Source organism: Hyla sarda, chromosome 1 (assembly GCF_029499605.1).
Source record: "Hyla sarda isolate aHylSar1 chromosome 1, aHylSar1.hap1, whole genome shotgun sequence".
Lineage (NCBI taxonomy): Eukaryota > Metazoa > Chordata > Amphibia > Anura > Hylidae > Hyla > Hyla sarda.
The window spans coordinates 2,734,264-2,750,706 of NC_079189.1; the positions used below are offsets into that span (position 1 = coordinate 2,734,264).

Sequence of the window (16,443 nt, forward strand, 5' to 3'; positions counted from 1 at the left end):
GGAATTTATCCCCTCCCACTTTGACAATTCCATATTGAATCATATCACTCACACATGGAAGACTTATTTAGATACGGTAAAATCTCCCCGACAAGCAGAACCAACGAATAATCCTAATCTCTCCCTCACCTCCTGGATGTTGGCGGGTCTACTAGAAATTAAAACTATGTTTCAAAATCAAATCATGGTATCCTTTCAGCAACTTTCAACCCAATATCGCATTCCCAAGGAGGATTTTTATAAGTTTCTCCAAATCCGTCACTTGCTTAACTCCCTCCGCCCATCTGAGGTTTCTCTTGATCCGCTCACTCTCACATACCTAAATAGTGATTCTAAGGGTCTAAAAATTCCGTACTCTTGCTATTCACAGTCAGACAAGTTTACAAAAATGTATCCAATGAGAATGTGGGAAAGAGATCTTGGTATACAGCGAGACCCACATGAATGGGGCTCCGCTTTTACACATATTAACATTTTTTATGTGCATCCCATATTGAATCAGCATACAAAACTATTCTGCGTTGGTATTTCACCCCAGACAAAATAGCCCGTGCATACCGAGGCGCCTCTGATGGGTGTTGGCGCCAGTGTGGCTCCAGAGGCACCCTGTTCCATATACTTTGGAGTTGCCCTTTACTACTAAATTACTGGAAGGATTACCTTATTGACTGAAATTTTTAGTCTGCGTATTGTTTGGTCTCCACAAACAGTACTTCTGTTTCTTGATCTACATCTGTTACCTCCATCCAGGCGCGCTTTATTTAGTATAATATGCATAACTGCAAAAAATCTTATCACTAGTCGATGGAAATCTGATTCCATCCCCCAGATCTCACAAGTGGTACAAAAAATTAACACCACGTATGCATTCGAAAGGATAATAGCTGCAGGTTCAGGCAACTACTCTTCCTTTCTTAAGAAATGGCAATTTTGGATTGATTCCCCCCTGTGTATATCTCTGTAAACCACACCTGACAGAGGGTCTTTCTGGCTGTCCCGAATCTCTTTGAAACAAACTGTGGATAACGTACTTTTTTATTTTTATGTGCACACCCGGCTTGTTTATTTGAGATTCATTCAGACTTCGTTCACTAGCTCAACGACTCATTATCTGTAATATAAATCATAAGATGAGACACAATACCCATTTGACACAGAATTTTATTTCTTCGAAGTACTAATTGGATGGACTTCTAATGATGTTGACGTAGGTTTCCTTTCCTTTGTTCTTCGAATAAGCTCAGTTGCTTCAATATTTCATTGTTTATTCCGTGGACGTGCCAGTCCAATGTTTGTGTTGTTTTCTTGTTGAAACTCTTCAATAAAAAACTATTGAAAGTAAGAGGGAGGTACGGCCGCGCCTCATATTTGTTCTGTTACCGTTCCCCGCTCTACCTAACCCAGCCTAGTCCTGTGCCCTCATCCGGACCCGTCCTTCTTCCTTCCTGTCAGGGTAGTTGGTGGTGTTGGATTCGAGAGGTTTCTTCCTCTTCCTGTTGCCTTTTCCCCTTTCCTCTCTTTTCCTTTCATTCTTCTCTTCTTCCCCCATTTCCTGCATTCTTCTTCTTGTCCTTTCATTGGGTCCCATCATCCGGCCACCACCTCTAGGACTTCATTCTAAGACCCACACAGCTCACATTGTATAACGTTATATTTAGTGAGTTTATTAACCCTTTAGATGTTTCCCCAGAATTACAGCCATGTCGAGGTAATTTATAGAGATCTGTGATAAGTGGCCCTAGTGTGTAACCTGAGTGTAACCCCGGCCTCAGCCATAAAGGAGCGGGGGCGTATGTGAGCTGTGCGGAGGACATCAGATAAAAAGAGCAACAAAGACTAGAAGTCCCAGGACATGCTGCATACATTCACCATATGGGACCTATCTCACTCCTGGCCACATGAACCAGTTCTCCCAGTCACCTACAAGAGCGCTATCCTGACTGATGGACGGGATTGGTTACCCTCCACTTCACTCCAGTGTCTCTTCCCTATACACAGGTCCATACTGATCAGTCTGCTCCTCCATTTACAGAATTGTATCAGACCACGTCAGTCGCTGTACAGTTCTGTAAATCAGAGAAGACATCACACCCCATACACACTAATAACACCGCATCACATGACTAATCCCATTATAAGAAGAATTCTAACACAATATGACCAAAATCCTGTGTGTGACCCCGGCCTAAGGGTTATTGGTGACAACACAGAAGTGTCCTGATCCTGATAGGACAGAAGTGACACATGAGATACAATCAGTAATATTTCTAATGGAAATGAGGCCGAGGTAATACATAGAAATCACCAATCATTATCATCCATAGAAATCATCCAATCATACTGTAGTGTAGAGCTACAAGTCACTACTAAATGATACACAATAGCATTACATATTACTTCTCATTACCGTTATTTACCTACAAAGGTCACATGACCCCAGGTGCTGATGACCAAGAGATGATGTTGGCTTTAGCTTCTGCTTAGGTTTCATTATGGAGTTTATTCGAGGGTTAATTCTCACAACAGAACTTAGAAACATCACATTTTACTGTCACCTGAGATCTCAGATTTCCATTCTCCATATTATTAGATTTTTATCATTTATTATTTTATCTATCAGTCTCCAGTGTGACTTCTCATGTCTAGAAAGTTGTGATTTATATATAAAACATTTCCCACATTCTGAACATGAATATGGCTTCACTCCTGTGTGAATTCTCTTATGCTTAACAAGATTTGATTTAGTTGTAAAACACTTGCCACATTCAGAACATAAATATGGCTTCTCTCCTGTGTGAATTCTCTCATGTACAACTAGAACTGATTTTTGTGTAAAACATTTGCCACATTCTGAACATGAATAAGGCTTCTCTTCCATGTGAATTCTCTTATGTTTAACAAGATCCGAGATACCTCTGAAACATTTACCACATTCTGAACATGAATATGGCTTCTCTCCTGTGTGAATTCTCTCATGTAACGTAAGATGTGCTTTACTTATAAAGCATTTCCCACATTCTGAACATGAATATGGCTTCTCTCCCATGTGAATTCTTTCATGATTTGAAAGATGCGATATATTTCTAAAACATTTCCCACATTCTGAACATGAATACGGCTTCTCACCTGTGTGGATTCTTTCATGTTTAACAAGCTCTGATTTACTTTTAAAACATTTTCCACATTCTGAACATGAATATGGCTTCTCCCCAGTGTGAATTTTCCTGTGTGTAAAAAGATTTGATCTTCTAGTAAACTCTTTTCCACATTCATCACATTGAATCCTTTTCCTCCCTTTCTGACCTGTCCTTGTGGTAACAATGTGCGGTTGGTCAGGAGAAGGTTCCTCATGATCAGGTGGATTATTATAGGATAGATCTGGATGGACATTAGGGGTAAGGAGGTCTTCTCCTGAGGAGCGCTCCATCATATCTTCATATTCTCCTTTATCATTTAGGGATAAAATGAAGTTTCCCTCAGAATTCTTACTGGGATTTTCTGTTGAAGCAAAATATATATTTTTGAGATTTATTTCAAAAGACATAATTTAAAATAATTTATTAAGGGGATAAACTAACTAACAGATGCACTTTAAGGGGTTAAACTGAGTTTTCTTCGATCAAAGTTCATCACATCTGGTGACCCCAAATACTGCCCCTAGTGTTCTACCTGGAGCATGACAGGACCCATAGATGACCTTGGAGAGGATCTCTATATAGTCACCTCCCTCAGGTCCTGAATATACATAACACAGGGGATCACTGGGGCCTGAAGGGTTAATGTCATGTAGATCTAAGGTGGAGCCTCCCCTGAAGAAACCTCGGAATTCCCACTGTAATCCATTACTACATACCTGGGGTAACACCTCCTGGAAATATTACATACCTGGGACAACACCTCCTGGAATTATTACATACCTGGCACAACACCTCCTGGAATTACTACATACCTGGGACAACACCTCCTGGAAATATTACATACCTGGGACAACACCTCCTGGAATTATTACATACCTGGGACAACACCTCCTGGAATTATTACATACCTGGGACAACACCTCCTGGAATTATTCCATACCTGGTGTAAGACCTCCTGGAATTATCACATACCTGGGACAACACCTCCTGGAAATATTACATACCTGGGACAACACCTCCTGGAATTATTACATATCTGGGGTAACACCTCCTGACATTATTACATACCTGGGGTAACACCTCCTGGAATTTCCTCCTGCACGTCCCTCATACACGGGTGATGGCCCCTCATCCTCTCTTCTTCATCCTCCACTTTAATAATAGTCAGATCTCCCCACTGATGTGACATATAGAACAATTCACTAAAATACAGCAGACAGGAGGAGCAACAGAGACCCCCAAAATCTATCCCCACATCTATGACTGCAGGACCCCCCTATAGACATTTAGGATCAGCCTCATCTACCTGATGCTTCTCTGGGACATTTCCCTCTGGACAGTCCTGGGAATACAGAGGGCGGGGACACCTCTCGGGTGGATTTCTATCAATGACTTCTGTAGGGAACACACAGGGAATGAATACATCAGTGCTGGATAGATTTCTATGTTACTAGGTAGTGAGAGCGATATCTATATATATATATATGTCTCTTCCTACCTTGTGATGTGAGGGGCCGGTGATCCTCCATCATGACTATGTCCTGGTACAGATCCTTGTGTCCTTCTACATACTCCCACTCCTCCATGGAGAAATAGACCGCCACATCCTGACACCTTATAGGAACCTGACACACAATGATACAGTCATCACCAGACCCCTCTATTACTGTATAATATCCCAGCAGTGTCACCTCTCTAATCATCACCAGACCCCTCCATTACTGTATAATGTCCCAGCAGTGTCACCTCTCCAGTCATCACCAGACCCCTCCATTACTGTATAATGTCCCAGCAGTGTCACCTCTCTAATCATCACCAGACCCCTCCATTACTGTATAATGTCCCAGCAGTGTCACCTCTCTAATCATCACCAGACCCCTCCATTACTGTATAATGTCCCAGCAGTGTCACCTCTCCAGTCATCACCAGACCCCTCCATTACTGTATAATGTCCCAGCAGTGTCACCTCTCTAATCATCACCAGACCCCTCCATTACTGTATAATGTCCCAGCAATGTCACCTCTCCAGTCATCACCAGACCCCTCCATTACTGTATAATGTCCCAGCAGTGTCACCTCTCTAATCATCACCAGACCCCTCCATTACTGTATAATGTCCCAGCAGTGTCACCTCTAATCATCACCAGACCCCTCCATTACTGTATAATGTCCCAGCAGTGTCACCTCTCTAATCATAACCAGACCCCTCCATTACTGTATAATGTCCCAGCAGTGTCACCTCTCCAGTCATCACCAGACCCCTCCATTACTGTATAACGTCCCAGCAGTGTCACCTCTCCAGTCATCACCAGACCGCTCCATTACTGTATAATGTCCCAGCAGTGTCACCTCTCTAGTCATCACCAGACCCCTCCATTACTGTATAATGTCCCAGCAGTGTCACCTCGCCAGTCATCACCAGACCCCTCCATTACTGTATAATGTCCCAGCAGTGTCACCTCTCCAGTCATCACCAGACCCCTCCATTACTGTATAATGTCCCAGCAGTGTCACCTCTCCAGTCATCACCAGACCCCTCCATTATTATATAATGTCCCAGCAGGGTCACCTCTCCAGTCATCACCAGACCCCTCCATTACTGTATAATGTCCCAGCAGTGTCACCTCTCTAATCATCACCAGACCCCTCCATTACTATATAATGTCCCTCCCAGCAGTGTCACCTCTCCAGTCATCACCAGACTACTCCATTATTGTATAATGTCCCAGCAGTGTCACCTCTCTAATCATCACCAGACCCCTCCATTACTGTATAATGTCCCAGCAGTGTCACCTCTCCAGTCATCACCAGACCCCTCCATTACTGTATAATGTCCCAGCAGTGTCACCTCTCTAATCATCACCAGACCCCTCCATTACTGTATAATGTCCCAGCAGTGTCACCTCTCTAATCATCACCAGACCCCTCCATTAGTGTATAATGTCCCAGCAGATTCACCTCTCTAATCATCACCAGACCCCTCCATTAGTGTATAATGTCCCAGCAGTGTCACCTCTCCAGTCATCACCAGACCCCTCCATTACTGTATAATGTCCCAGCAGTGTCACCTCTCTAATCATCACCAGACCCCTCCATTACTGTATAATGTCCCAGCAGTGTCACCTCTCCAGTCATCAACAGACCCCTCCATTACTGTATAATGTCCCAGCAGTGTCACCTCTCTAATCATCACCAGACCCCTCCATTACTGTATAATGTCCCAGCAGTGTCACCTCTCTAATCATCACCAGACCCCTCCATTAGTGTATAATGTCCCAGCAGTGTCACCTCTCCAGTCATCACCAGACCCCTCCATTACTGTATAATGTCCCAGCAGTGTCACCTCTCCAGTCATCACCAGACCCCTCCATTACTGTATAATGTCCCAGCAGTGTCATCTCTCCAGTCATCACCAGACCCCTCCATTACTGTATAATGTCCCAGCAGTGTCACCTCTCTGGTCATCACCAGACCCCTCCATTACTGTATAATGTCCCAGCAGTGTCACCTCTCCAGTCATCACCAGATCCCTCCATTACTGTATAATGTACCAGCAGTGTCACCTCTCCAGTCATCACCAGACCCCTCCATTACTGTATAATGTCCCAGCAGTGTCACCTCTCCAGTCATTACCAGACCCCTCCATTACTGTATAATGTCCCAGCAGTGTCACCTCTCCAGTCATCCCCAGACCCCTCCATTACTGTATAATGTCCCAGCAGTGTCACCTCTCCAGTCATCACCAGATCCCTCCATTACTGTATAATGTACCAGCAGTGTCACCTCTCCAGTCATCACCAGACCCCTCCATTACTATATAATGTCCCAGCAGTGTCACCTCTCCAGTCATCACCAGACCCCTCCATTACTGTATAATGTCCCAGCAGGGTCACCTCTCCAGTCATCACCAGACCCCTCCATTACTGTATAATGTCCCAGCAGTGTCACCTCTCCAGTCATTACCAGACCCCTCCATTACTGTATAATGTCCCAGCAGTGTCACCTCTCCAGTCATCACCAGACCCCTCCATTACTGTATAATGTCCCAGCAGTGTCACCTCTCCAGTCATCACCAGACCCCTCCATTACTGTATAATGTCCCAGCAGTGTCACCTCTCCAGTCATTACCAGACCCCTCCATTACTGTATAATGTCCCAGCAGTGTCACCTCTCCAGTCTTCACCAGCCCCCTCCATTACTGTATAATGTCCCAGTGTCACCTCTCCAGTCATCACCAGACCCCTCCATTACTGTATAATGTCCCAGCAGTGTCACCTCTCCAGTCATCACCAGACCCCTCCATTACTGTATAATGTCCCAGCAGTGTCACCTCTCCAGTCATCACCAGACCTCTCCATTACTGTATAATGTCCCAGCAGTGTCACCTCTCCAGTCATCACCAGACTCCTCCATTACTGTATAATGTCCCAGCAGTGTCACCTCTCTAATCATCACCACACCCCTCCATTACTGTATAATGTCCCAGCAGTGTCACCTCTCCAGTCATCACCAGACCCCTCCATTACTGTATAATGTCCCAGCAGTGTCACCTCTCTAATCATTACCAGACCCCTCCATTACTGTATAATGTCCCAGCAGTGTCACCTCTCCAGTCATCACTAGACCTCTCCATTACTGTATAATGTCCCAGCAGTGTCACCTCTCCAGTCATCCCCAGACCCCTCCATTACTGTATAATTTACCAGCAGTGTCACCTCTCCAGTCATCACCAGACCCCTCCATTACTGTATAATGTCCCTCCCAGCAGTGTCACCTCTCCAGTCATCACCAGACCCCTCCATTACTGTATAATGTCCCAGCAGTGTCACCTCTCCAGTCATCACCAGACCCCTCCATTACTGTATAATGTCCCAGCAGTGTCACCTCTCCAGTCATCACCAGACCCCTCCATTACTGTATAATGTCCCAGCAGTGTCACCTCTCTAATCATCACCAGACCCCTACATTACTGTATAATGTTCCAGCAGTGTCACCTCTCTAATCATCACCACACCCCTCCATTACTGTATAATGTCCCAGCAGTGTCACCTCTCCAGTCATCACCAGACCCCTCCATTACTGTATAATGTCCCAGCAGTGTCACCTCTCTAATCATCACCAGACCCCTCCATTACTGTATAATGTCCCAGCAGTGTCACCTCTCCAGTCATCACCAGACCCCTCCTTTACTGTATAATGTCCCAGCAATGTCACCTCTCCAGTCATCACCAGACCCCTCCATTACTGTATAATGTCCCAGCAGTGTCACCTCTCCAGTCACCACCAGACCCCTCCATTACTGTATAATGTCTCAACAGTGTCACCTCTCTAATCATCACCAGACCCCCTCCATTACTGTATAATGTCCCAGCAGTGTCACCTCTCCAGTCATCACCAGACCCCTCCATTACTGTATAATGTCCCAGCAGTGTCACCTCTCCAGTCATCATCAGACCCCTCCATTACTGTATAATGTCCCAGCAGTGTCACCTCTCCAGTCATCACCAGACCCCTCCATTACTATATAATGTCCCAGCAGTGTCACCTCTCTAATCATCACCAGATCCCTCCATTACTGTATAATGTCCCAGCAGTGTCACCTCTCTAATCATCACCAGACTCCTCCATTACTGTATAATGTCCCAGCAGTGTCACCTCTCCAGTCATCACCAGACCCCTCCATTACTATATAATGTCCCAGCAGTGTCACCTCTCTAATCATCACCAGATCCCTCCATTACTGTATAATGTCCCAGCAGTGTCACCTCTCTAATCATCACCAGACCCCTCCATTACTATATAATGTCCAGCAGAGTCACCTCTCCAGTCATCACCAGACCCCTCCATTACTGTATAATGTCCCAGCAGGGTCACCTCTCCAGTCATCACCAGACCCCTTCATTACTGTATAATGTCTCAGCAGTGTCACCTCTCTAGTCATTACCAGACCCCTCCATTACTGTATAATGTCCCAGCAGTGTCACCTCTCCAGACATCACCAGACCCCTCCATTACTGTATAATGTCCCAGCAGTGTCATCTCTCCAGGCATCACCAGACCCCCCCATTACTGTATAATGTCCCAGCAGTGTCACCTCTCTAATCATCACCAGACCCCTCCATTACTGTATAATGTCCCAGCAGTGTCACCTCTCCAGTCATCACCAGACCCCTCCATTACTGTATAATGTCCCAGCAGGGTCACCTCTCCAGTCAGCAGCTCAGTGATCCTGTGGGTGAGTTCTAGGATCTTCTCCTCATGTATCAGTGAGAGAGGTGGAGGCTCCATGATGGGGCCCCGGGTCCTGCTCCGTCCTCCTGACTCATGGCTGGGGGCCACACACTCCCCCCATGTCTTCTTCACTATGGTGTAATCCTGTGTATGGAGAGAGATAATGAGGGGACTGACCCCAGTATTCCTCCCCCACTACAAAGAAGAGATTGTGCCCCCTGTATAGAGCTCTAGTGAGCACATCTGGAATACTGGGGTCAGTTCTGGAGACCTCACCTACAAAGAGACATCCAGAACATAGAGCGGGGCCAAAGATGGGGGACAACAATGGTGGAAATGTAGATGGGGAACAACAATGGTGGAAATGTAGATGGGGACAACAATGGTGGAAATGTAGATGGGGGGGACAACAATGGTGGAAATGTAGATGGGGGGACAACAATGGTGGAAATGTAGATGGGGGACAACAATGGTGGAAATGTAGATGGGGGGACAACAATGGAGGAAATGTAGATGGGGGACAACAATGGTGGAAATGTAGATGGGGGACAACAATGGTGGAAATGTAGATGGGGGACAACAATGGTGGAAATGTAGATGGGGGACAACAATGGTGGAAATGTAGATGGGGACAACAATGGTGGAAATGTAGATGGAGACAACAATGGTGGAAATGTAGATGGAGACAACAATGGTGGAAATGTAGATGGGGACAACAATGGTGGAAATGTAGATGGGGGGACAACAATGGTGGAAATGTAGATGGGGGGACAACAATGGTGGAAATGTAGATGGAGACAACAATGGTGGAAATGTAGATAGGGACAACAATGGTGGAAATGTAGATGGGGGACAACAATGGTGGAAATGTAGATGGGGGGACAACAATGGTGGAAATGTAGATGGGGGGACAACAATGGTGGAAATGTAGATGGGGACAACAATGGCGGAAATGTAGATGAGGACAACAATGATGGAAATGTAGATGGGGGACAACAATGGTGGAAATGTAGATGGGGGACAACAATGGTGGAAATGTAGATGGGGACAACAATGGTGGAAATGTAGATGGGGGACAACAATGGTGGAAATGTAGATGGGGGACAACAATGGTGGAAATGTAGATGGGGGACAACAATGGTGGAAATGTAGATGGAGACAACAATGGTGGAAATGTAGATGGGGACAACAATGGTGGAAATGTAGATGGGGACGACAATGGTGGAAATGTAGATGGGGGACGACAATGGTGGAAATGTAGATGGGGACAACAATGGTGGAAATGTAGATGGGGACAACAATGGTGGAAATGTAGATGGGGACAACAATGGTGGAAATGTAGATGTGGACAACAATGGTGGAAATGTAGATGGGGACAACAATGGTGGAAATGTAGATGGGGGACAACAATGGTGGAAATGTAGATGGGGGACAACAATGGTGGAAATGTAGATGGAGACAACAATGGTGGAAATGTAGATGGGGACAACAATGGTGGAAATGTAGATGGGGACAACAATGGTGGAAATGTAGATGGGGGACAACAATGGTGGAAATGTAGATGGGGACAACAATGGTGGAAATGTAGATGGGGGGGGACAACAATGGTGGAAATGTAGATGGGGGACAACAATGGTGGAAATGTAGATGGGGGACAACAATGGTGGAAATGTAAATGGGTCACCTCACCTCTCCGGTCAGCAGGTGGAGGATCTCCAAGGTGAAGTGTAATATTCTCTTAGTCATCTCATTCCTGTCCTTGTCCATCCTTGGGGGTCATTCAGGAAAAGAGGAGACAACTGGATAAGCTGGAGGGGAAGAGGAGGAGCTTAAATCACAGAACCAGCGACACAAAGTAACAAACCTCCTCCTCTTGTAATCTCCTTACTACTGGGGTGACACACTGTAACAAACCTCCTCCTCATGTAATCTCCTTATTACTGGAATGACACACTGTAACAAACCTTCTACTCATGTAATCTCCTTACTACTGGGGTGACACATTGTAACAAACTCCCTCCTCATATAATCTCCTTATTACTGGGGTGACACACTGTAACAAACCTCCTCCTCATGTAATCTCCTTATCACTGGGGTGACACACTGTAACAAACCTCCTCCTCATGTATTCTCCTTACTACTGGGGTGACACACTGTAACAAACGCCCTCCCCATGTAATTACCTTACTACTGGGGTGACACACTGTAACAAACTCCCTCCTCATGTAATCTCCTTACTACTGGGGTGACACACTGTAACAGACCTCCTCCTCATGTAATCTCCTTACTACTGGGGTGACACACTGTAACAAACCTCCTCCCCATGTAATCTCCTTACTACTGAGGTGACACTGTAACAAACTCCCTCCTCATGTAATCTCCTTACTACTGGGGTGACACACTGTAACAAACTCCCTCCCCATGTAATCTCCTTACTACTGGGGTGACACACTGTAACAAACCTCCTCCTCATGTAATCTCCTTACTACTGGGGTGACACACTGTAACAAACCTCCTCCTCATGTAATCTCCATACTACTGGGGTGACACACTGTAACAAACCCCCTCCTCATGTAATCTCCTTACTACAGGGGTAACACACTGTAACAAACCTCCTCCTCATGTAATCTCCTTACTACTGGGGTGACACACTGTAACAAACCTCCTCCTCATGTAATCTCCTTACTACTGGGGTGACACACTGTAACAAACCTCCTCCACATGTAATCTCCTTACTACTGGGGTGACACACTGTAACAAACCTCCTCCTCATGTAATCTCCATACTACTGGGGTGACACACTGTAACAAACCCCCACCTCATGTAATCTCCTTACTACTGGGGTGACACACTGTAACAAACCCCCTCCTCATGTAATCTCCTTACTACTGGGGTGACACACTGTAACAAACTCCCTCCCCATGTAATCGCCTTACTACTGGGATGACACACTGTAACAAACCTCCTCCTCATGTAATCTCCTTACTACTGGGGTGACACACTGTAACAAACTCTCTCCCCATGTAATCTCCTTACTACTGGGGTGACACACTGTAACAATCATCCTCCTCATGTAATCTCCTTACTACTGGGGTGACACACCGTAACAAACCTCCTCCTCATGTAATCTTACTACTGGGGTGACACACTGTAACAATCCTCCTCCTCATGTAATCTCCTTACTACTGGGGTGACACACTGTAACAAACCTCCTCCTCATGAAATCTCCATACTACTGGGGTGACACACTGTAACAAACCCCCTCCTCATGTAATCTCCTTACTACTGGGGTGACACACTGTAACAAACCCCCTCCTCATGTAATCTCCTTACTACTGGGGTAACACACTGTAACAAACTCCCTCCCCATGTAATCGCCTTACTACTGGGGTGACACACTGTAACAAACCTCCTCCTCATGTAATCTCCTTACTACTGGGGTGACACACTGTAACAAACCTCCTCCTCATGTAATCTCCTTACTACTGGGGTGACACACTGTAACAAACCTCCTCCTCATGTAATCTCCTTACTACTGGGGTGACACACTGTAACAAACCTCCTCCTCATGTAATCTCCTTACTACTGGGGTGACACACTGTAACAAACCTCCTCCTCATGTAATCTCCTTACTACTGGGGTGACACACTGTAACAAACCTCCTCCTCATGTAATCTCCTTACTACTGGGGTGACACACTGTAACAAACCTCCTCCTCATGTAATCTCCTTACTACTGGGGTGACACACTGTAACAAACCTCCTCCTCATGTAATCTCCTTACTACTGGGGTGACACACTGTAACAAACCTCCTCCTCATGTAATCTCCTTACTACTGGGGTGACACACTGTAACAAACCTCCTCCTCATGTAATCTCCTTACTACTGGGGTGACACACTGTAACAAACCCCCTCCTCATGTAATCTCCTTACTACTGGGGTGACACACTGTAACAAACCTCCTCCTCATGTAATCTCCTTACTACTGGGGTGACACACTGTAACAAACCTCCTCCACATGTAATCTCCTTACTACTGGGGTGACACGCTGTAACAAACCTCCTCCTCATGTAATCTCCATACTACTGGGGTGACACACTGTAACAAACTCCCTCCCCATGTAATCTCCTTACTACTGGGGTGACACACTGTAACAAACCTCCTCCTCATGTAATCTCCTTACTACTGGGGTGACACACTGTAACAAACCTCCTCTGCATGTAATCTCCTTACTACAGGGGTGACACACTGTAACAAACCTCCTCCTCATGTAATCTTCATACTACTGGGGTGACACACTGTAACAAACCTCCTCCTCCTGTAATCTCCATACTACTGGGGTGACACACTGTAACAAACCCCCTCCTCATGTAATCTCCTTACTACTGGGGTGACAAACTGTAACAAACCCCCTCCTCATGTAATCTCCTTACTACTGGGGTGACACACTGTAACAAACTCCCTCCCCATGTAATCGCCTTACTTCTGGGGTGACACACTGTAACAAACTTCCTCCACATGTAATCTCCTTACTACTGGGGTGACACACTGTAACAAACTCCCTCCTCATGTAATCTCCTTACTACTGGGGTGACACACTGTAACAAACCTCCTCCTCATTTAATCTCCATACTACTGGGGTGACACACTGTAACAAACCCCCTCCTCATGTAATCTCCTTACTACAGGGGTAACACACTGTAACAAACCTCCTCCTCATGTAATCTCCTTACTACTGGGGTGACACACTGTAACAAACCTCCTCCTCATGTAATCTCCTTACTACTGGGGTGACACACTGTAACAAACCTCCTCCACATGTAATCTCCTTACTACTGGGGTGACACACTGTAACAAACCTCCTCCACATGTAATCTCCTTACTACTGGGGTGACACACTGTAACAAACCTCCTCCTCATGTAATCTCCTTACTACTGGGGTGACACACTGTAATAAACCTCCTCCTCGTGTAATCTCCTTACTACTGGGGTGACACACTGTAACAAACCTCCTCCTCATGTAATCTCCTTACTACTGGGGTGACACACTGTAACAAACCCCCTCCTCATGTAATCTCCTTACTACAGGGGTAACACACTGTAACAAACCTCCTCCTCATGTAATCTCCTTACTACTGGGGTGACACACTGTAACAAACCTCCTCCTCATGTAATCTCCTTACTACTGGGGTGACACACTGTAACAAACCTCCTCCACATGTAATCTCCTTACTACTGGGGTGACACACTGTAACAAACCTCCTCCTCATGTAATCTCCTTACTACTGGGGTGACACACTGTAACAATCCTCCTCCTCATGTAATCTCCTTACTACTGGGGTGACACACTGTAACAAACCTCCTCCACATGTAATCTCCTTACTACTGGGGTGACACACTGTAACAAACCTCCTCCTCATGTAATCTCCTTACTACTGGGGTGACACACTGTAATAAACCTCCTCCTCGTGTAATCTCCTTACTACTGGGGTGACACACTGTAACAAACCTCCTCCTCATGTAATCTCCTTACTACTGGGGTGACACACTGTAACAAACCTCCTCCTCATGTAATCTCCTTACTACTGGGGTGACACACTGTAACAAACCTCCTCCTCATGTAATCTCCTTACTACTGGGGTGACACACTGTAACAAACCTCCTCCTCATGTAATCTCCTTACTACTGGGGTGACACACTGTAACAAATCTCCTCCTCATGTAATCTCTTTACCAAGATATGCTCGTCCAGGACCTGCTCTGTATCTACTGGAGGTGTAGGACCTGTGATGATGTCACAATCATGTGACCAGTACATGTAGGGGCTGGAGCCCAGCAGGATAGAATAGATTGTGGAGAAAGGACCTGTGAGGATGGTCATGTGACAGGAGTGGGCGGGGCTCAGCAGTAGTAGAGGACATGTGACCAGAAGGGGAGGAGCTCAGTGAAGAGGAGACGTGGTGTGAGGTGAGTTTCTATGCAGAGGGTTTGTTACATTGTGTTGTTCCTCTCTTGTTCCTCCTGTCACAATGTAATAGTTCACACTGGTTATACTGCCAGCCACCCAGCTTTATATACTGCCTGCCACCCAGCTTTATGTACTGCCTGCCACCCAGCTTTATATGCTGGCTGCCACCCAGCTTTATATGCTGGCCGCCACCCAGCTTTATATACCGGCCGCCACCCAGCTTTATATACCGCCCGCCACCCAGCTTTATATACCGCCCGCCACCCAGCTTTATATACTATGTGCCACTCAGCTTTATGTACTGTATACTACCCAGCTTTCCCAGTGTCCTGAAAACAATATCTGTCTGGTGCAGCTGCCATATTGGAGATATGAAGGGAAGCAACAGGTGTCAATCTGTCCTTCCCCCTGTGATAGTATAATAATATATAACCCTCCTGTGATAGTATAATAATATATAACCCCCTGTGATAGTATAATATATAACCTCCTGTGATAGTATAATAATATATAACCTCCTGTGATAGTATAATATATAACCTCCTGTGATAGTATAATAATATATAACCTCCTGTGATAGGATAATAATATATAACCCCCTTTGATAGTATAATAATATATAACCTCCTGTGATAGTATAATAATATATAACCTCCTGTGATAGTATAATAATATATAACCTCCTGTGATAGTATAATATATAACCTCCTGTGATAGTATAATAATATATAACCTCCTGTGATAGGATAATAATATATAACCCCCTTTGATAGTATAATAATATATAACCTCCTGTGATAGTATAATAATATATAACCTCCTGTGATAGGATAATAATATATAACCTCCTGTGATAGTATAATAATATATAACCTCCTGTGATAGTATAATAATATATAACCCCCTGTGATAGTATAATATATAACCTCCTGTGATAGTATAATAATATATAACCTCCTGTGATAGTATAATAATATATAACCTCCTGTGATAGGATAATAATATATAACCCCCTTTGATAGTATAATAATATATAACCTCCTGTGATAGTATAATAATATATAACCTCCTGTGATAGTATAATAATATATAACCTCCTGTGATAGGA

General features: G+C 45.0%; 1 protein-coding gene and 1 pseudogene across 1 annotated transcript; one reads left to right on the forward strand and one right to left on the reverse strand.

Annotated features, from left to right (window-relative positions):
- LOC130303399 (zinc finger protein 615-like) overlaps positions 1-16,443 on the forward strand; it is a 43,994-nt pseudogene that overhangs the window by 15,281 nt on the left and 12,270 nt on the right.
- Positions 1,093-15,255, reverse strand: LOC130285432 (zinc finger protein 1 homolog). The gene is made up of 7 exons (XM_056536847.1): positions 15,102-15,255; positions 11,058-11,176; positions 9,342-9,512; positions 4,636-4,762; positions 4,444-4,532; positions 4,206-4,314; positions 1,093-3,498 (listed from the first exon to the last, which is right to left on the reverse strand). The coding sequence occupies exons 2-7, from the start codon at positions 11,133-11,135 to the stop codon at positions 2,564-2,566; spliced, it is 1,509 nt and encodes a 502-aa protein (XP_056392822.1). The 5' UTR covers positions 11,136-11,176; positions 15,102-15,255; the 3' UTR covers positions 1,093-2,563.

Excerpts from the sequence above, each read along its gene's own strand:
- LOC130285432 (XM_056536847.1), bottom strand. The coding sequence starts at position 11,135 with ATGGACAAGGACAGGAATGAGATGACTAAGAGAATATTACACTTCACC. Across the intron at positions 4,763-9,341 it reads CTGAGCTGCTGACTGGAGAG|GTTCCTATAAGGTGTCAGGA; the intron begins GTGACCCTGCTG and ends ATTGTGTGTCAG. Across the intron at positions 3,499-4,205 it reads TCCAGGAGGTGTTACCCCAG|AAAATCCCAGTAAGAATTCT; the intron begins GTATGTAATAAT and ends TTGCTTCAACAG.